Genomic DNA, 20,950 nt, shown 5'->3' on the forward strand with positions numbered 1-20,950 from the left:
ATACTTATTAGACTCTAATATTTGTTCTTTGAATAGTGCATCTTTTTAATTGTTGGTAAATATTCATTAACCATTAGGGCTAAATTTAAGGTAATTTGGCTTTTGTTTATTTTTATTTTCTACTTTTTTAAGTGTCTTTTTATAAGATTGTGCCAGTTCTGCCAGACTGGACTTTGAACATGAGCACATACTACCCACACCTGATGGTTAGAGAATTTTCATATTTCTGCTCAGTATGCCAAAGAAAGTATATTGTCAACATCTTTTTTTCAGGTCTAAAATTTTTAAAGCATATGTGAGAATATATGATTATAAAATTAAAAATATATGAAACAATGGAAGAATAGAAAGAAAAACTAAGCAGAATACTGTAAATTCCTTGGTATTGACTTAAAAGGTATAACACAGAATTTAAACAAAGTAACAGTTGGAGTTAGAATTAAAGGTGGAAATGTTGGGGCCACACGTGTCTTTGGACCGGAGCGTCTCCCGGAGAAGTACCTGCTGTTGTCGCCACGGCCGCCCCTGCTAGAGCGCCGAGGCCCACCAGGACACGGGGACATCACCATTCCTAAAGCATCAAAGGGAAAAGGTACAGGATGGGAAAAAAAAGTCATTCACCCATGCAGCGGAAATGCAGCTCAAATTAAAAGAGATGCCCACAAACAAGAAAAAAAGGAAAAATTAAAGAACGAAAAGGCCTTGTGTCTCAGCATTATTGGTGAAAAACTACAGTGGTTTCACAGTCACCTTGATCTCCAAAAAGTAGAATATTCAAAGAAAGATGCTTGCGAATTAATTGAAAGGTATTTAAATCGATTCAGCAATGAACTGGAGCAGATTGAGTTACATAACAGCATCAAAGACAGACGGGGAAGGAGGCACCACTCCTGGAAGGCAGTCATCAAACAGAGGATTGCTCATGAATGGCAGCAGGATGAAGGATATGGTTTCGAGATCCCAGACGTTGTAAATGCAAGTAATCTGAAAACTTTTAGGGAATGGGATACTGATCTGAAGAACTGATCTGAAGAAATTGCCAAACATTAAAATGAGAAAAATCTGTGCTAATGATGCAGCTCCCAAGAAGTGCAAGAGGAAAAATATTGCAACTGTAGATAAAAGATTTAGAGGAATTGCAGCTAAAAGGTGAAACAGACTCGGATGAGGAAATGACTGCAGTGGCCTAATTGTCTTTGAGTTTAAAATTAATAATTTAAGAGCTTCAGGTTATACTCATTGAAGGTTTGAAACATTGCCTGGCTACAGGAATTTGCTTTAGATCGTTATCCCGTTTGTTGTTTCAAAAATGATGGTATCGGGCCATGGTGGCTCAGCAGGCAAGAACGCTTGCCTGCCATGCCAGAGGACCTGGATTCGTTTCCCAGTGCCTGCCCATGTAAAGAAAAAAAAAATGATGTTATGGGGCAGTCCACGGTGGCTCAGTGGCAGAGTCTCCTGCCATGCTAGAGGCCCAGGTTTGATTCCCGGTGCCTGCCCATGTATTAAAAAAAAAAACAGCTCCCAGAACAAAGATCTGGAGCCATTAAAAATGATATTTTTATCACATTTAACTTGCATTTCCAGGACGGTGTGATATGAATGAGGACAAAATGTTTTAATTCTTTACCTCATGTTTACTGACAACTGCCTAATCTCACAGTTTGGGGCATGGAAGGCATTCTCTTTCTAAAAGGGTCCTGTGGATACTTCTCCAGCTGTTTTGATGGCAAAGCTGTCTTTTAGAATAGAGTCACACTAATCCTATTAAATATCAAACCCATTTTCTTTTGTTATAAAATAGAGAAAAATGTAATGTGGAATTCTTGTAATAAGGCTGATGGATTTTACGTTAAATCATATTTGCCATCTTCTGAACCAGAGTTTATTGGTTAAAAAAAAATCATTTGTATCCCATACGTAATCTCTTATCTTCTGTGCCCGTTTGAAAGGATGTATGTACCCTAGAAAAGCCATGTTTTAATCCTAATCCCATTTTGTTTAGCACTATAGGTTAGAAACTTGATTAAGTTATCTCCACAGAGATGTGGCTCATTGAATTGTGGGTATTAAACTTGATTACAGAGAGACATTGTTCTAGTTTGCTAGCTGCCGGAATGCAACACACCAGAGACGGATTGGCTTTTAATAAAAGGGGATTTATCTTGTTGGTTCTTCAGAGGAAAGGCAGCTAACTTTCCACTGAGGTTCTTTCTTACGTGGAAGGCACAAGATGGTCTCTGCTGGTCTTCTCTCCAGGCCCCTGGGTTCCAATAACTTTCCCCCGGGGTGACTTCTTTCTGCATCTCCAAAGGCCTGGGCTGAGCTGCAAGTGCTGAGATGAGGAATACCAAGCTGCTTAGCTGTGCTACGTTGCGATCTCTCATTTAAGCACCAGCCAATTAAGTCAAATGTCACTCATTGTAGCAGGCACGCCTCCTAGCCGACTGCAGATGTAATTAGCAACAGATGAGGTTCACGTACCATTGGCTTGTGTCGGCAGTAACAGAACTAGGTATGCTCACCTGGCCAAGTTGACAACTGAATCTAACTATCACAGACATCTACACCCATTTTATGTGGGGTCTTGATTAGTTTACTGGAATCCTATAAAAGAGAACCATTTTGGAGAAAATAAGAGCTTCTGAGAGACCAGAACGATGTAGCCACGAGAAGCAGAGGGTTTACCAGCTGGTGACCTTTGGAGATGAAGAAGGAACTTGCCTCCCGGAGAGCTTCATGAAACAGGAAGCCAGGAGAAGAAGCTAGCAGAAGATGTAGAAGAAGCTAGCAGAAGATGCTGTATTCACCACATACCCTTCCAGATGAGAGAGGAACCCTGACTGTGTTTACCATATGCCTTCTCACTTGAGAGAAAAACCCTGAACTTCGTCGGCCTTCTTGAGCCAAGGTATCTTTCTCTGGATGCCTTAGATTGGATATTTCTATAGATTTGTTTTAATTGGGACATTTCTTCAGCCTTAGAACTGTAAACTAGCAACTTATTAAATTCCCGTTGTTAAAAGCCATTCCATTTCTGATATATTGCATTCCGGCATCTAGTAAACTAGAACATCTTTTAAGGAGATAATTTCAGGATAGATCTTTTTGATTATATATTGTTTTCTGCTTCCTCATTGTGAAAAGTTGGTTTTGTTTGTGGAAACATAGCGAAAATGCTCATCATAAATGACCTATATCTTTAATGGTAGAGTTTTGTTTTTCCCTCCAAGAGGTAGGTTAAGTTGACATACAAGTCACTGTTTCAAGTGTCAGAAAAAACATGAATGTGATAGAATGTTCTTCCTAGAGCTCATTTAAATGCAACATATCTTTTAGTCTTATTTTCTGGAAGAACAATGGAATCATATTTGAGTATTTTCAAGAGAAGAAAAAACTGTTGTATGACGTTAACTAGATGTCAACTAAGTCTTTATTAACAGTCTAAAGTGTTAAAACTTTTATTTATGAAAAATAAAATTTATTTACACATTAAAAAAGTGGAAATGTTTGTTTCAATTGGAAGCCACATGACCCATTTTTATATTTTTTCCTAAGTTACAATAAAAGGTTTTAAAAAAATCTTTTAAAAGTGTATTTCAGTTAAAATAGATATTTGCAAATATCCTATTATTTCTGTAAAACAAGAACTTGGAGGGTAGATGGACAGAGAATTAGAAAATATGTTAACTATATATATATATTTAAACTTTTTTTTATTGTATAGTATAGCATATATACAAAGCAAAGAAATGAAAAAAGCAATGGTTTTCAAGCATTCTTCAACAAGTAGTGACAGGACAGATTCCACAGTTTGTCATGGGCTACCACATGATCCGCTCATATTTTTCCTTCTAGCTGCTTGAGAATATAGGAGGCTAGAGGGCTTAAAGTTTTTATATCATCACAGTTGACCTTTTTTCCTTTTTTTTTTTTTTGTAAAAAATAACATATATACAAAAAAAGATAGAAATTTTCAAGCACAGCACCATAATTAGTTGTAGATTATATTTCAGAGTTTGACATGTGTTACAATTTCACAATTTTAGGTTTTTACTTTAATATTGGAGACTAAGTTTAATGATTCAGCATTCATATTCATTTGTTAAATCATATCTTCTCTGTATAACTCCACCATCACTTTTGATCTTTCCATCCATCTCTTTAAAGGTGTTTGGGCTATGGCAATTTAAAATTTTTCATATTGGAAGGGTCTGTCACTAATATGGTATAGTGAGATGGAACTAGCTGATGTTCTAGAGAGGCTGGACTTGGTTTCAGGACTTATCTGGACCAGGGACACATCTGGAGGTTGTAGGTTTCTGGAACCCTAGTGCCTGGAACCTTTGTGTAATCTTATATATTGCCCTAGGTATTCTTTAGGATTCGCTGGAATGTTCCTGGTTGGAGATTGGCAGGTTATGATAGGTAGCAGTGTCTACCTGAAGCTTGCATAAGAGCAATCTCCAGAGTAGCCTCTCGACTCTATTTGAACTCTCTCAGCCACTGAGATACTTTATTTATTTAAATTTTCATTAATAAAACCAATCAACATACAACGTGAAAATTCTTAATATATGAACATTCCATATTTGGTATGTAATCAACGGCTCACAATATCATCACATAGTTGTACATTCGTCATTATGATCATTTCTCAGAACATTTTCATCACTCCAGAAAAAGAAATAAAAAGAAAAAACTCATATATACCATACCCCTTACCCCTCCCTCTCATTGACCACTAAGAGTTCCCTCTGCTCAATTTATTTTAACGTTTGTTCCCCCTGTTATTTCATCTGTCCATACTGTAGATAAAAGCATCAAAACAAGGTTTTCACAATCACACAGTCACTTTGCTAAAGCTATATCATTATGCAGTCATGTTAAAGAAACGTGCCTACTGGAACACAGCTCTGCAGTTTCAGACACTTCCCTCTAGCCTTTCTAATACATCTTAAACTAAAAAAGGGTTATCTATATAATGTGTAAGAATAACCTCCAGCATAATCTCTTGACTCTATTTGAAATCTCCCAGCCACTGACACTTTGTCTCATTTCTCTCTTTACCCTTTCACTTGAGAAGGTTTTCTCAGTCCCTTCGTGCTGAGTTCCAGCTCATTCTAGGATTCCTGTCCCATGTTGCTAGGGAGGTTTATACCCCTGGGAGTCATGTCCCATGTAGAGGGGGGGAGGGCAGTGCGTTTGCATGCTGTATTGGCTGAGAGAAATAGGTCACCTCTGAACAAGAGAAGAGGTTCTCTGGGGGTGACTCTTAAGCCTAATTTTAAGTAGGCTTAGCCTATCCTTTTCAGGGATGAGTTTCATATGAGCAAACAAAGGCTTCTTCTTTTTTTTTTATTTATTAATTAAAAAAACAAAGTAACAACAAACAAACACAAACATCCTTAACTTATGATCATTCTGTTCTACATATATGATCAGTAATTCACAATATCATCACATAGTTGCATATTCATCATCGTGATCATTTCTTAGAACATTTACATTAATTCAGAAAAAGAAAAGGACAACAGAAAAATATTCATACATACCATACCCCTTACTCCTCCCTTTCATTGATCCACTAGCATTTCAATCTAAATTTATTTTAACATTTGTTACCTCTATTATTTTTGTTCCGTATGTTTTACTCATCTATTGATAAGGTAGATAAAAGGAGCATCAGACACAAGGTTTTCACAATCACACAGTCACATTGTGAAAGCTGTATCATTATACAGTTATCTTACGAAACCTGGCTACTGGAACAGAGCTCTACATTTTCAGGCAATTCCTTCCAGCCTCCCCATTACATCTTAAGCTAAAAAGGTCATATCTGTTTAATGCATAAGAGTAACCTCTAGGACAACCTCTTGACTCTATTTGGACACTCTCAGCCACTGACACTTTATTTTGTCTCATTTCACTCTTCTCCTTTTTGGTCAAGAAGATTTTCTCAGTCCTTTGATGCTGAGTCTCAGCTCATTCTAGGATTTCTTTCCCACATTGCCAGGAAGGTCCACACCCCTGGGAGTCATGTCCCATACAGATGGGCAGGGCAGTGAGTTAGCTTGTCGTGTTTGAGAGAGAGATGCCACATGTGAGCAACAGAAGAGGTTCTCTTGGGGGTGACTCTTGGGCCTAATTTTAAGTAGGCTTGACCTATCCTTTGTGGGGTTAAGTTTCATATGAACAACCCCCAAGATTGGGGGTTCAGCTTATTGCTTTGGTTGCCCCTACTGCTTGTGAGAATATCAAGAATTCTCCACATGGGGAAGTTGAATTTCCCCCTTTCTCACCATTCCCCAAAAGGGACTTTGCAAATTCTTTTTTATTCACTGTTCAAATCACTCTGGAATTTATCGGGGCGTCACTCTGGACAAACTAACAAAATCTCATGTCGTACTCAAGGTTCCATGTACTTATGGTGTTCAATTAAGCTGTCTCCGTAAGTTATACTAGGAAATGTACTAATCAAAATATAAATTTTGTACCAAATAAACATTTTTTGCTTTAGTGTCACAGATAAGTTAAAATTGTAAAATATTAATTACCATCTATTTTCAGCACCCTACAGTAATGATAATCCTTTGTTCTTCCTTATGCAAAAACATTTTTAAAATTTGTACATTTAGTCATTATCGTTATGCACTTTAAGTATTCGTAGATTATAGCATCTCAATCTTTATCATCTAACTTTCTTTCTGATTTCATTTGTGACCCCAGCCCTCCTCCCTCTATCATTCTCACATTCAGTTTTATTCAGTGTTTTAACATAATTGTATTACAGTTAGGTAGTATTGTGCTATCCATTTCTGAGTTTTTACAATCAGTCCTGTTGCACAATCCCTTCAGCTCTAATTACCCAGTATCTTATCCTATTTCTATCTCCTGATGATCTCTGTTACCAATGAAATTCTTCAAGTTTATTCAGTAATGTCAGTTCATATCATTGAGACCATACAGTATTTTTCCTTTTGTTTCTGGCTAATCTCACTCAGCATAACGTCCTGGACCATAACGGTCCATCCATGTTGTTACATACTTCATAACTTTATTCTTTCTTACAGCGGCATAAAATATATATCATATGTATATACCACAGTTTGTTTAGCCACTCGACTGTTGATGGACCTTTTGGCTGTTTCCATCTCTTCGCTATTGTAAATAATGCTGCTATAAACATTGGTGTGCAGATGTCCATTTGTGTCCTTGCTTTCATGTCCTCTGAGTAGATACCTAACAGTGGTATTGCTGGGTCATATGGCGATTCTATATTTAACTTCCTGAGGAACCGCCTTCCACAGCAGTTGTACCATTTGACATTCCCACCAACGGTGGATAAGTGTGCTTCTTTCTCCACATCCTCTCCAGCACTTGTCGTTTTCTGTTTTTTTGATAATGGCCATTCTGGTGGGTGTGAGGTGATATCTCATTGTGGTTTTGATTTTCATTTCCCTAATAGCCAGGAAAGTTGAGCATCTTTTCATGTGAAAGGCTTATTCTTCAACCAGGTTCAGGCAAGAGAAAGGGATCAGTATAATAGATTTTTAAAGCTTTCAGAACCTTCCCCCCAGGCAGTGGGGATTGGCTCACGTTCCTGAAATACCTGATTTTCATTCTAGATACAGCACTTGAGTGTTGTATCTTTGAGGTATAAATAGTGAACAGAGTAATAGTAGTCTAGTGGTAGTAGTCAGTATTACATTCGCAAAGGTGTTCACAATAGTGCAGTAATATTTTTAGGTTATAGAGAAAATGAGCAGATTAACAACCACTTTGAGCAACTATCACAGCCAAATATATTTCTATATGGTGATATAGAAAAGGTTTACTGCGTATCCCGTCTAATAGGAGAAGAAAGGGACTGAAAGGATAACCTCAAAATAATATGTGGGGCTGAACGTCACAGAGCAAATTGTTGCTAATACATAAATTTTAGTTTAAAAATTTGGTTGTCTCATGAAATTGACTGGATAATGATATTGGCTTGTTCTGAAAGGATGATACTAGCCAAGTACCATGAGGAAATCCCTGTACACATACAACTCCCTCCCTCTTAGAATACATGTACATTGATATTATTAAGTCCATTTTTAAAGAACTCTCATATGCTCATTTTGTTGAATTGATTGTTTCTCAACAATTTATACTTAGGGTTTTGCTCATTTTTGTGAATTAATAAAAAGTATATAAAAAGACTAGTGTATTTTTGGGTGCTTAAGTGTTTATATCATCACAAGGTAGCATGCACAGCCTGTTTCACAAGTTTTTTTCAATATATTCAATCATGAATGGAAATAAATCTACATTTAGCAAGAATGAACTCTTTAGATTTGCCTTAAAGGTTAATGGTGTTAGTTTTTTTTTTAATTTTTAAATTAATTTTAAATTAAAAAATATGACAAAGAAACACAAACATTCTTAATATATAATCTTTCCATTCTACATATATAATCAGTAATTCACAATATCATCACATAGTCACTTATTCATCATCATGATCATTTCTTAGAACATTTGCATCAATTCAGAAAAAGAAATAAAAGATAACGTAAAAAGAAATAAAATGAAAACAGAAAAAAAAATTATACATACCATACCCATTAACCCTCCCTTTCATTGATCACTAGCATTTCAAACTAAATTTATTTTAACATTTATTCCCCTTATTTAATTTTATTCCATATGTTCTACTGATCTGTGGACAAGGTAGATAAAAGGAGTATCAGACACAAGGTTTTCACAATCACACAGTCACATTGTGAAAGCTATATCATTATACAATCATCATCAAGAAACATGGCTACTGAAACACAGCTCTACATTTTCAGGCAGTTCCCTCAGCCGCTGCACTACGTTTTAAATAACAAGACAATATCTACTTAATGCATAAGAATAACATCCAGGATAACCTCTAGACTCTGTTTGGAATCTCTCAGCCATTGACACTTTTTCTCATTTCACTCTTCCCACTTTTGGTGGAGAAGGTTTTCTCAATCCCTTGATGCTGGGTCTCAGCTCATTCTAGGGTTTTGCTCAATCCCTTGATGCTGAGTCTCAGCTCATTCTAGGATTTCTGTCTCATGTTGCCAGGGAGGTCCACACCCCTGGGAGTCATGTCCTACATAGACAGGGGGAGGGTGGTGAGTCTGCTTGCTGTGTTGGCTAGAGAGAGAGGCCACATCTGAGCAACAAAAGAGTTTCTCTTGGTGGTGACTCTTAGGCCTAAATTTTAAGTAGACTTGACCTATCCTTTGTGGGGTTAAGTTTCATATGAATGAACCCCAAGACTGGGGGCTCAGCCTATAGCTTTGGTTGTCCACACTGCTTGTGAGAATATCAAGAGTTCAGCTGGGGGGTGGGGGGAGGTTGAATTTTCCCCTGTTCTCACCATTCCCCGAAGGGGACTTTGCAAATACTTTTCCACTCACTGATCAAATCATTCTGGGTGGGATTCATCGGGGCATAGCTCTGGACAAAACAACAGAATCTCATGTCCTACTCAAGGTTCCATGTACTTAAGTTGTTCAACCAACTATCTACATAAGTTATATTAGGACATCCAGTAGTCAAAATATAAATTTTGTACCAAATGTTTTTTGCTTAAGTCTCACACATAAGTTGGAATTTTAAAATATTAATTACCATCAATTTTCAGCATCCTGCAGTAATGATATTCTTTTGTTCTTCCTCATGCAAAAACATTTTTTAAATTTGTACATTTAGTCACAATCATTATACACTCTAGGCATTCCTAGATTATACCATCTCAATCTTTATCGTCTAATTTTCTTTGTGATTTCATTTATGCCTCCAGCCCTCCTCCCTCTTTCATTCTCACATTCAGCTTCATTCGATGTTTTAACATAATTGCATTACAGTTAGATAGTATTGTGCTGTCCATTTCTGAGTTTTTATATTCAGTCCTGTTGCATGATCTGTATTCCTTCAGCTCCAGTTACCCAATATCTTACCCTATTTCCATCTCCTGATTGTCTCTGTCACCAATGAAATATTCCAAGTTTGTTCACTAATGTCAGTTCGTATCAGTGAGACCGTATAGTAGTTGTCCTTTTATTTTTGGCAAATCTCACTCAGCATAATGTCCGTAAGGTCCATCCATGTTGTTACATACTTCATAACTATTCTGTCTCACAGCTGCATAATATTTCATCGTATGTATATGCCACAGTTTGTTTAGCCACCCGTCTGTTGATGGACATTTTGGCTGTTTCCATCTCTTGGAAATTGTAAATAATGCTGCTGTAAACATTGGTGTGCAAATGTCCATTTGTGTCCTTGCCCTCATGTCCTTTGAGGTGTTAGTTTTTATACAAAACAACTGTTGTTTTATCACAAGGATGATTACATAAATTTTAGCAAATCTTATTTTATTTCACAGCCCAGTAACCTTTGTCAAATCCTGTATATACCATTGGCTATAACATTTTTCAGCATCTCTGATATTGTGGTTTATACAGACATGGTTATGCTTATCTGAGGTATTTTCTCGCTCTTTGTAAAGTTAGGCCATTACAACAAAATATAGTGATATATATATATTATATAAGTTTAGTTTGTTAAGATTCTGTGATTTATAAATTATGTTTATTGACTGGTTATTAAGGAAAATAAACATTGCATGTATATTATCCTGCAAATATGAATATTGAAATATTTTTAGGATTTTATTACCATTTAAGTATGTTGAAATAAAATGGCCTTCTGTGTATTAGAATATAAAAAGATCTCATTTCAAATTTCAGTAATTTGCCACCTTGATTGCACAGTTCACTCATTTACTGCGAGAATACATACTCAGTGAAGCACCTTATAAATCAGTTTGCAGTTACCGTTCATTACTCTAAAAATCCTAAGAAATTAGAATTTAATTGTCCTCAAAACCTTAGACTGATTTTTCTTTTAAATTGGCCTTGGTGACTGCATATTAAATATGTGCTAGTGGTTAGTCCTTTGCTAAATATGGTATGATTAATATTTAATACTTTCTCTCTCCTTTTAAGACATGAACTTCTGAATTCAACGCGAGAAGATCTACAGCTTGATAAACCAGCTTCGGGAGGTGTGGCTCCAGTCTTATATTAATTGTTAAATCAGAACTTTTTGTTTAACAATTAGTTACCACTTCAGGAAACATTGGCTTTTGAGTTTCTTTCTGTTTTCTTCAACATGAAGTGATTTGTTTTAATTGTACAAATATTATACACCATTACAATAGTAAAATTCATGTGATCAGCATTCTGGCTAATACTCTCTGGGAGGAATGAACTCATTTTCTTATTAATAATCCATTATATATAAGCTGCACTTAAGGTATTTTTGCATAGACAATTAATTCTGAAAGAAATATCTGTTCTTTAGAAATACAAAATTTATGCTATCTACCATAAATTATTGAGTAGTTTATTTTAAAATGCATTATTTAATAATCACATATATTTATATATATCTCAGAACACAAAAAAATCTGATGCAGAACACAAAAAAATCTGATGCATGTACAATTTACTTCTTATAGCTTGCAACCACCAGTATCATCACTTGATTGTTCCTTTTTTTTTTGATGGTGGTGGTGGGTGGTGGTGGGTGGTGGTGCATGGCCTGGGAATCGAACCCAGGTCTCCTGCATGAAAGGCGACGAGCATTCTACCACTGAACCACCTGTACACCCTAAATGTATTTTGACAGAAATATAAACATGATTTTTTCTTTGTTATTTTTGCTGTGTAGGGTGCTTAGGGTGGGGACATAAAATAGGAGTCATAGCAGTATGACTGCTGGTATAATGAAAGGATTGTCAGCACTATCATAGCCCTAAATTTGTTATTGTAAAAATTGTAAGCTAATGGTTCTTGAGCAAACCTATTTCTCTCTTAGCTTTATTTATCCGTTTAAAGTTACTGCTCAGTGGTAATATTTCACTTTGTTGTTGTTTGTTTTGTTCTTACCGATTTTGTTCAGTGTCAGTGTTATTTTTTTTAGTGCTCATATTCTGAAATCTTACAATAGTATTTATCATTTAGACATATAAAATAATGCTGGTTATTTTATAATCCTATTTAAGAAATTATATTATTAAAACTATCAAATTGAGAAAATTTGGGTATTTGTTGCTTTTACAGTAAAGGAAGAGTGGTATGCCAGAATCACTAAATTAAGAAAGATGGTTGATCAGCTTTTCTGCAAAAAATTTGGTAAGTCTTTTTTTTCAAAAACCCCAACTAAATTATATTACAGTGTATTTTTCTTATTTTGTTTTCTTTTATGAAAGTGAGTAAGATGAATATGACCTGCAGTTTTCTTTTGCTTTCCTTTTTAAATATAAATTAGTTATGAAAAGTTTTTAAACTTTTTTTAGAAAACTGAAGAAAATTATGTAATGAACCCCCATGTATACAGAACAGGGTTTTGGAATTGTAGTAATTATGTGTGTGTGTGCCCTTCTGGAAATGAGGAGAGCTATAGTTGCTAGGTCATTGCTAGCAATAATAGGCAGTGCTGCTCCCTCATGCCAGCAAATGCAGTGTAAATCTGCTATCGCGCCTGCTGTGCCAGCTGTGTTTGTGACAGTAAATACTTAGAGTGCTTAATTTTGGTTTAACGTTGTAGTATCTTCTTTTGTTTCTTGAAATGGCTGCCTCCTGCTTTTATTCTACTTCTCAGCAGTATTTATCATAGTTGTCTTTCTTTTTTAAGCCACTTTTATGGAAATATTCAAACCTTAATTACTTTAGAAAAATGTTTTCTCTTGTCCTCTGGAACCCCCAGTTTTCCTCCTATCTCGTTGGCTGTTCCTTTTCAGTCTCTTTAAATTTTTGTGGTTAAATTTTGGAGTTCTCATCTAGAGCTCAGTCATCAGCTCTCTTTCTGTGTTCTTACTATGCTTTCTCCACAAGTAATTACACTCCATTTCATAATTTAAATATATATTGTCTATATAGTGATTTCAGAAGGTTCTGTTTCTAGCCCTGAAACTTGCCTTAATACCAGACTTGTATTTATACTCACCTGTTTGATACCATTTAAAATTAACATGTCCTAAATTAATATGTTGAGTTTATTGATATTTTCCTATCCCTGTCTGCCCAGTGGGTATCTCAGTCTACCCAGTTGCCTAGTCAGAAAACCTAAGAGATATGCACCACATAAAATGGAGCATAACCCTTTCCTATTTAAAGTCTATAATGGTTTTCTTTGTACTTGGAATAATCGCCCTTATTTGGCCTAAAGGGACCTAGATTAACAGGCACTGTATCTTAAAGACCCATTCCCTGGCTTTTAGGTACAACTCAAGTGGCTGTTGCAAATTTAGGTCACTAATTTTGTATTATTTATGGAATCCATGTAAATACTCTTCACAGATTTTGTTTCACTCCCTGAGAACTTAATACTTCAAAAAAAAATTAAGCTTTTTAAGAAAGCGCTAACATCAAAGACTTAACTGCACTCCTGGAAGAACTAGAAAATGAACACCAAACTAATCCCAAAGCAAGCAAAAGGAAAGAAATAATAAAGAGCCAGAAAAAATGAAATTGAGAACAAAAACACAATAGAATCACCAAAACCAAAAGTTGGTGCCCTGAGAAGATCAATTAAAAAATGACAGACCCTTAGCCAGACTGACAAAGAAACAGAAAAGATGTAAATAAAGAAAATCAGAAATGGGGGTGGGGGGTATTACTACAGACCCCATGGAAATAAGAAAAGATCCTAAGAGGATCCTATGAACAACTGTATGACAACAAATTAGACAACTTAATTAAATTAATTTCTTAGAAACATGAACAAATAGAAGATCTCAACAAATAAGTATGAAATTGAATCATCAAAAATCTCCCAACAAAGAAAAGTCCAGGACCAGATGGCTCCACAGGTGAATTCTACTGGTCATTCCAAGAAGAATTAGCACCATTCCTACTCAGACACTTGCAGAAAATTGAAGAGGAGGGGACACTCCCTAACTCATTCCACAAAGCCAACATCACCCTAATACCAGAGCTAGATAGAGATAGAACAAGAAAAAAAAATTACAGACCAATCTCTATAATGAATATAGATAACAAAATTATTCAACAAAATACTTCATTAGTTGAATCCAGCAGCACATTTATAAAATTACGCATCATGATCAAGTGGATTTTACTCCAGTTATACAAGAGTGATTCAACAGTGTAATACACCACATTAACAAATGAAAGGGGTAAAACAACATAATTGGCTTTTATGTGGCAGAAGGAGTAAGTCTTCTCAGGGAAAAAAAAACTGGCCAGTAGGAAATATTTTGCCATTGTATGAGAGCTAAGAAAAGAAATATGGATTATTTTTGTTACCGTATAAGCAGTAAAACTTGGCTGTTTCTGGTAGTGCCATAGCTTTAAGTGTTACTGGGAATGTTGTTAACTTTAGTACGTGAGAATATGGCAGGATTTCTGCTTTCTTTTTGGTTCCTGAAAGGAATAAAATGGAAAGCTTAGTAGATTCTCTGAAACTATCAGTGCTATAGATATTGAAGAAACATGCATTACTCCACACAGCATGATCATTTAATCATTTAGCACCTTTTCTTTTCAATTTTTAAAATTTATTTATTAAACTTAACCATATATAAACACAAACATTCTTACCATATGATTATTCCATTCTTGATATATAATCAATAACTCAATGTCATCATATAGTTGTATATTAATCATCGTGATCATTTCTTAGAACATTTACTTCAATTCAGAAAAAGAAATAAAAAGAAAACAAAAAAATTCATACATATCATACCCCTTACTCCTCCCTTTCATTGATCACTAGCATTTCAATCTACTAAATTTATTTTAGCATTCGTTCTCCCATGATTTATTTATTTCAATTTTTAAATTTTATTTTATTTTTGATTTTTTGATTTTTTTAAACATAGCAAACACAAACATTCTTACCATATTATCAGTCCATTCTACATATTTAAAAAGTAATTCACATCATCACATAGTTGCATATTCATCATGATCATTTCTTAGAATATTTGCATCAATACAGAAAAAAATAAAAAGAAAGCAGAAAAAAAATTCATACATACCATACCCTTTACCACTCCCTTTCATTGATCACTAGCATTCAGTCTAAATTTATTTTAACATTTGTTTCCCCTATTATTTATTTTTAATCTTGCCTGTTGAAAAGGTAGATAAAAAGAACATCAGACATAAGGTTTTAACAATCACATAGTCACATTGGGAAAGCTGTATCATTATACAATCATCTTCAAGAAACATGGCTACTGGAACACAGCTCTACATTTTTAGGCAGTTCCCTCCAGCCTCTCCATTCACCATAACTAAAAAGGTGATATCAATATAATAACCTCCAGGATAACGTCTTGACTCTATTTGGAATCTCTCAGCCATTGACACTTTATTTTGTCTCATTTTGCTCTTCCCCCTTTTGGTTGAGAAGGTTTTCTCAATCCCTTGATGCTGAGTCCCAGCTCATTCTGGAATTTCTGTCCCATGTTGCCAGGGAGGTCCACACCCCTGGGAGTCATGTCCCATGTACAGAGGGGGAGGGCAATGAGTTTGCTTGTCATGTTGGCTAGGAGAGAGAGGCCACATCTGAGCAACAAGAGTTTCTCTTCGGGGTGACTCGTAGGCCCAATTTTAAGTAGACTTAGCCTATCCTTTGCGGGGTTAATTTTCATATGAATAAACCCCAAGATTGGGGGCTCAGCCTATTGCTTTGGTTGTCTCTACTGCTTGTGAGAATATCAAGAATTCTCCACTTGGGGAAGTTGAATTTTCCCCCTTTCTCACCATTCCCCAAGGGAACTTTAACACCTATTTTTGAACTCTAGTGCTGAGAACACAGCAGTGCAAAAATGTCTTCCTCCTGTTTTAGTTTGTTAATGGTGCTGGAAATACAGTATACCAGACATGGGTTGGCTTTTATAAAGGAAATTTGTTAAGTTACAAGCTAGCAGTTCTAAGGCCATTAAAAATGTCCAAACTGAGGCATCCGGGAATATATTCATTATTCAAGAAAAGTCAATTTGAGAAGGCAGGTGGTTTCTGGTTTCAGAAGCTATCCCAGGAGTGTTTTCTTTCTGTGTCTCCAAAGGTCTCTGTTAGTTCTGAAGCTTTTTCCAAAATGGTTCCCTCTGTTCCCACCTTGAATAGGTGGAGATGCATCTCCATGGAAACGACCTAATCAGAAGGTCCCGCCCATAATTGGGTGGGCCACACCTACATGGAGACAACTTAAGCAAAAGATCCCACCCAACAATATTGAATGAAGATTAGTGAACATGACCTTTTGGGGTGCATAACAGTTTCAAACCAGCATTCTCTCCATGGAATCTTCATTCTGGGAGGGAAATATGCATAGTTAATAAGTAAGTACTTATTATATGAGAGAGTGTTTGATAATCTATGATAAAAGTAATAGAATAAGGAAAATAGGGGAGGGGGTTGTAATTTTATGTAGGAGAGGCTTTATTAATGTAACCAAAATCTGATACAGTGGGCCCTCCTCCTTTTTCTAATTTATGCTCCTCAATTCCCAACAAGATGGTCTTTTTTATTTTATAGAAAGTTTGTTGGAATTATGTTTATGTATTTTTTCTGCTACTTATCAGAATAATTTTATTTAGTATTACTCTGTGTGACTGAAAGCCTCTAACCCCTTTAACATTCTCTTTGGGAATATTTCCTTAACACCTGCAGTTTTTAAATTGTGTGTTTTTTTGAGCACACATTTCTTGTGTTCCTGTATTTGAGCCTGTTGTGTTTGAGGCTGATGACCCAAAGGAAGAAATTACAGCGGAAGGTCTAAACTTGTTAGGAAGGTCAGACTGATAATTAAAGACATGCAAAATATTTTATGAATGATCTCCTTTTTTCTTTTTTAACCATCACATTTCCAAATTTTTTAATGCATCATAAACAGTGCAAGGGAAGTCCATTTACTCCTGGTAATTGTGTAAGTTGTTTGACTATTTATTAGTGCTGTGTTTGGATGTGATTTCAGAGCAGGATTTTATGATTTTGTTTTTGCACTCCTTAATTAAAATGTTACACCTGTTCAAAATTAGAATAGTTCAATGGATCCTCCAAACACCCAGTACTAAAGTTCATTGAACATTAAGATTTTTTCCACATTTCATTCATCTGTCTTTTTCTCCTTTTGCCAGGAATATTGTAAAGCATGTCCAAGATATCTTGTCATTTTACCACTCCGATTGCATCCCTGAAAAATGTAGAGATTTTCTTGCATAGCCACAACAATATCATCATGCCCAAGAAAATGTAATAGTTTCTTGGTATCACCTCATCCTTAATCAAGTTTATACATTAATCTGATTAGTCTGTTTAAAGTTGTTTGTTGAATCAAGATCCACACAAGGTTCATGCATTAACTTTGGGTGCAGCTGTGGTTTTTGCATCTCTTTTAATCTAAAGCAGGCTCTGCTTTTATTTCACGTTTCTTTAATTTGTTGCAGAAAGTTACTTCCTTTTAAAATGGCACACTCATTAGGGTTTAACAGGTAAGAGTAAAGAGTGAAAATTTCATTGTTGTAGTACTGATGAAAGTATAATCTAACCTAAGTGAGTTTGCAGTAGCCAACAGAAAGAGAATCATTATACTAATAAAATATTGATTAGGAAAAGGCTGCCTCCATGTGTTGTTTAGTTTAGGTTGTTTAATATCTGCCATGATTTTCTCCCAAGGATATTGAGAAAGTATTCTTCTAATAACTTATATCTATTCAGCTTCTCAGGAAACTCAAACATAGTTCTGAGTTCACCAAAAACTAGCTTTAGATCTTGGATCATTTATGCATCTGTTATCTTCAGAGAAGCAACTCTCCTGTATTGCTGTTTCATTCTATTCCAGTAGTTAATGTATATTTTGGCAGAGAGTACCTTGCTTTTTTGCATTTTTTGTTTTTTGAGAGATACCTTGCTTTGGATTATACACTAAAATATTATTTCAACAGAAACTTAGTCTGCTGAATTGCTTTTATTTTGTTCAGCTGAAGCCTTGGGGAGCACTGAAGCCAAGGCTGTACCTTACCAGAAATTTGAGGCACATCCTAATGATCTCTATGTGGAAGGTCTACCAGAAAACATTCCTTTTAGAAGTCCCTCGTGGTATGGAATTCCAAGGCTGGAAAAAATCATTCAAGTGGGCAATCGAATTAAATTTGTTATTAAAAGGTAGGATTATAATCTGCAGAAACAACTTTACTATGTTCCCTAGGAAAAGATTAACTTGAATAGGGAAACTGTGCATGTGAGATGTGGGCATATATGGGAACTCTGTATTTTCTGCATGATTTTTATGTAAATCTACATCTGCTCTAATGAAAATAAATAAAAAATGAACTTAATAGATGTATCTTATGCTCCTTCTATATTTAAAATGAAGGCTTACATTTACTTTCATTTGCTTGTATATTGAACAAATGTTTATTTAGTACCATATACCAGATATACAAAGTTGGCTCCAACAGGATCTCTATCTTGCAGGTTTATTATAAAGATAAATGCAATGAAGTTTTGCTGGGCACTTGTGGGTAGGGGTGAAGTGAGAGTAGCAAGTAGAAATTGGTCAGTTATACCCTCAGTAGAGAAAAAGTTCTGCAAATAAAGAAAATAATATAAGGGAGATAGGTGTCAAATGCACTTAAATGTTCATATACCCAAACCATTATAAATGAGGTATGCTGTTTGGGTATTGTGTGATCGGAAATACAGGTACACAGATTGATGTTGGCTAACTAAAGGAAGACCTTGTATAGTACAAATGCAGTGGGAGTCATTAGAAGGCTTTTAAGCAGAATCCTCTTAAAATAAATTGGATTTGCATTTTATTTCAGGAACATTATTCTCGCTTCAGTTGGAAGAATAACAATGGCTAATTTGAAGGCAGGGAGTGATAATAAAAGGCCTGTTTTTATTCCTAGCAGAAGAAATGTGAAAGGGACAAAATCTTATCTTACTTGTTTACTGATTGTAGATAGTGTGTTTGTGTATGTGTATTACGAGGATACAGGAACAGAATTGTTTAGGATTGCTTTCATATTTCTGGCTATATTGTGGTATAATTCACCTGACTATTTAGAAACAGGAAGGTAAGCTGCTTTGGGGGGAAAAGTGGCCTTCTTCAATTTAATTTAAAAAGTTTTAGGGTACCTCCATGTGAAAACGTCTTATAATCAGAAATTTGAATCTGAAAATTTTGATAGAATCTTTGCTAATTGTATAGACTAAATAAACATAGTCACCAGAATGATTTTCTTCACTGCAAATGAAGACTCAGTGAAACATATTTAAAATAATTGGCAATTCACAGCTGTGTGGGGAAGGTCTTGAGGCATTCGTAAATCACTAGTTTCTGCCATGTTTTTACAGACCAGAACTTCTGACGCACAGTGCAACCGAAGTGACTCAGCCAAGAACAAATACACCAGGTAAGATAATTGTGAAATCCTTTTTAAATGCTTAGATTAGTGGGTTTTATACTTTTTTATTTAAAAGTTATGAAACTGCTCCCTCTTCGACACCACCCCACAACCCCCACCCCCTGCCAGATCACCCCCTGCCAGATCTTTTGTGGGCATGCAATACACGCAGTCCTTGATTAATCAGTATTAATAATATGGAACTTTGGGAATACTCGAGCTTTTTATTTAGGCTCATGCTGTCCGATATAATGAATAAGGTGAGTCACAGAGCAGAGCCATGAGCCTTATATAATTTTACATTTTGTAGTAGCTACATTAAGAAAAAAATAACTGAAATGACTTTTAATCATGTATTTGATTTAACCTAATATATCAACTGTATTATCAAGCTTATAATCAATAAACTATTAGTGTGATATTTTACATCTTTTTTTTTCATACATTTACATTTTTTCTTTCAAAATCTGGCATGTATTTTACACTGAACGGTACATCTCTCTTCAAACTACCCGTATTTCAGGTGCTCATTTGCTGCACTTGGCTAGTAGGTACCATATTGGGCCATGCAGATTTAAACCTTAACCTTTATTAACTCTGATCTTAAAATAACCTATGGTGTAATCCCAGCACCTACATTAACTTCATAGTTTATGAAAACTAAGGTATCTCTTTCTCAGTTGTATGAAGTTTTCGTTTTCTTTATTTATTCTCATCTTTTTGTTTGCACTGTATAATGTCAGAACAAGTGACTGCACTTTGTAGGTCCACTCTAAATTGAGGAAACTCCATTGCCAAAACCAATAATGTGAAATTACAGTGTACAACCTGCAAGTGACTAGGAATTAGACTTTTGCTAGGCTTACTGAAGTAACAGACTATGTGAGAAAAGTATATTGGCAGTCATCATCAGAGATAGATGCTTAAGTCTTGGCATAACATGGGAATCAGTAATAGATGTTTACATACAGTGAGGTATACTTTGCTTTGCCATCATCCTGCTAAAAAAAATAGGACACCAGTGAGAGAGCTGTGGTGCTAGCCAGGCAATTCAGCTTTGTGGAGGAAGAATGGGAAGTTGTTGCTTGGTTGCTTATATTGGAGCAGCAAATAAGGAGGAAGAAAGTGTAAGGTGAGGCAGAAGAAGAGAGTAATCAGAAACTTAGCAGAAGCTCTTTACCTTGAAGAAAGCGAGTCTAAATATCTTTATTAGTAATAATTCAAACTTGGATTATACCAGAGTTACTTCCCCATGTTGCTTGGTTGAGCAACTCTGAAATCTAGAGGAAAAAGATAGCTAATACTAAACTCTAAATGTGGTAGCTTTTGTGTTTGACTTTTTAAGTAAAAGAACTACATTGAGATTTACTGAAGTCACCCACCTCTGTGGTGTTTTCACAGCTTCTCTGACATTTTAGTGCCTTTGTGAGCAAACACAGATGATTTCTACACTTACGTGATTCTTCCCTTTCTTTA

General features: G+C 35.5%; 2 protein-coding genes and 1 pseudogene across 14 annotated transcripts in view; 2 read left to right on the top strand and 1 right to left on the bottom strand.

Annotated features, from left to right (window-relative positions):
- GTF2I (general transcription factor IIi) overlaps positions 1 to 20,950 on the top strand; it is a 126,130-nt gene that overhangs the window by 87,325 nt on the left and 17,855 nt on the right. For all 10 annotated transcript variants that reach the window (XM_077140987.1, XM_077140984.1, XM_077140986.1 and 7 more), the window contains 4 exons: positions 11,031 to 11,089; positions 12,150 to 12,221; positions 18,044 to 18,227; positions 19,425 to 19,483. In XM_077140987.1, coding sequence (XP_076997102.1) covers positions 11,031 to 11,089; positions 12,150 to 12,221; positions 18,044 to 18,227; positions 19,425 to 19,483 — 374 coding nt within the window. The remainder of the gene's footprint in view (positions 1 to 11,030; positions 11,090 to 12,149; positions 12,222 to 18,043; positions 18,228 to 19,424; positions 19,484 to 20,950) is intronic.
- LOC143667137 (uncharacterized) overlaps positions 1 to 20,950 on the bottom strand; it is a 36,481-nt gene that overhangs the window by 8,208 nt on the left and 7,323 nt on the right. For 3 of the 4 annotated variants that reach the window (XR_013167866.1, XM_077140996.1, XM_077140995.1), the window contains one exon: positions 14,358 to 14,474. Coding sequence is in view for 2 of the 4 variants with exons in the window: in XM_077140996.1 (XP_076997111.1) it covers positions 14,358 to 14,474 (117 nt within the window). In the remaining 2 variants the exon portion in view is untranslated. Of the gene's footprint in view, positions 1 to 14,357; positions 14,475 to 16,320; positions 16,366 to 20,950 lie in introns of those variants that run through there. The other variant, XR_013167867.1, reaches the window with a different exon arrangement.
- Positions 361 to 2,258, top strand: LOC143667780 (translation machinery-associated protein 16 pseudogene; annotated as a pseudogene).

Source organism: Tamandua tetradactyla, chromosome 23 (assembly GCF_023851605.1).
Source record: "Tamandua tetradactyla isolate mTamTet1 chromosome 23, mTamTet1.pri, whole genome shotgun sequence".
NCBI lineage: Eukaryota > Metazoa > Chordata > Mammalia > Pilosa > Myrmecophagidae > Tamandua > Tamandua tetradactyla.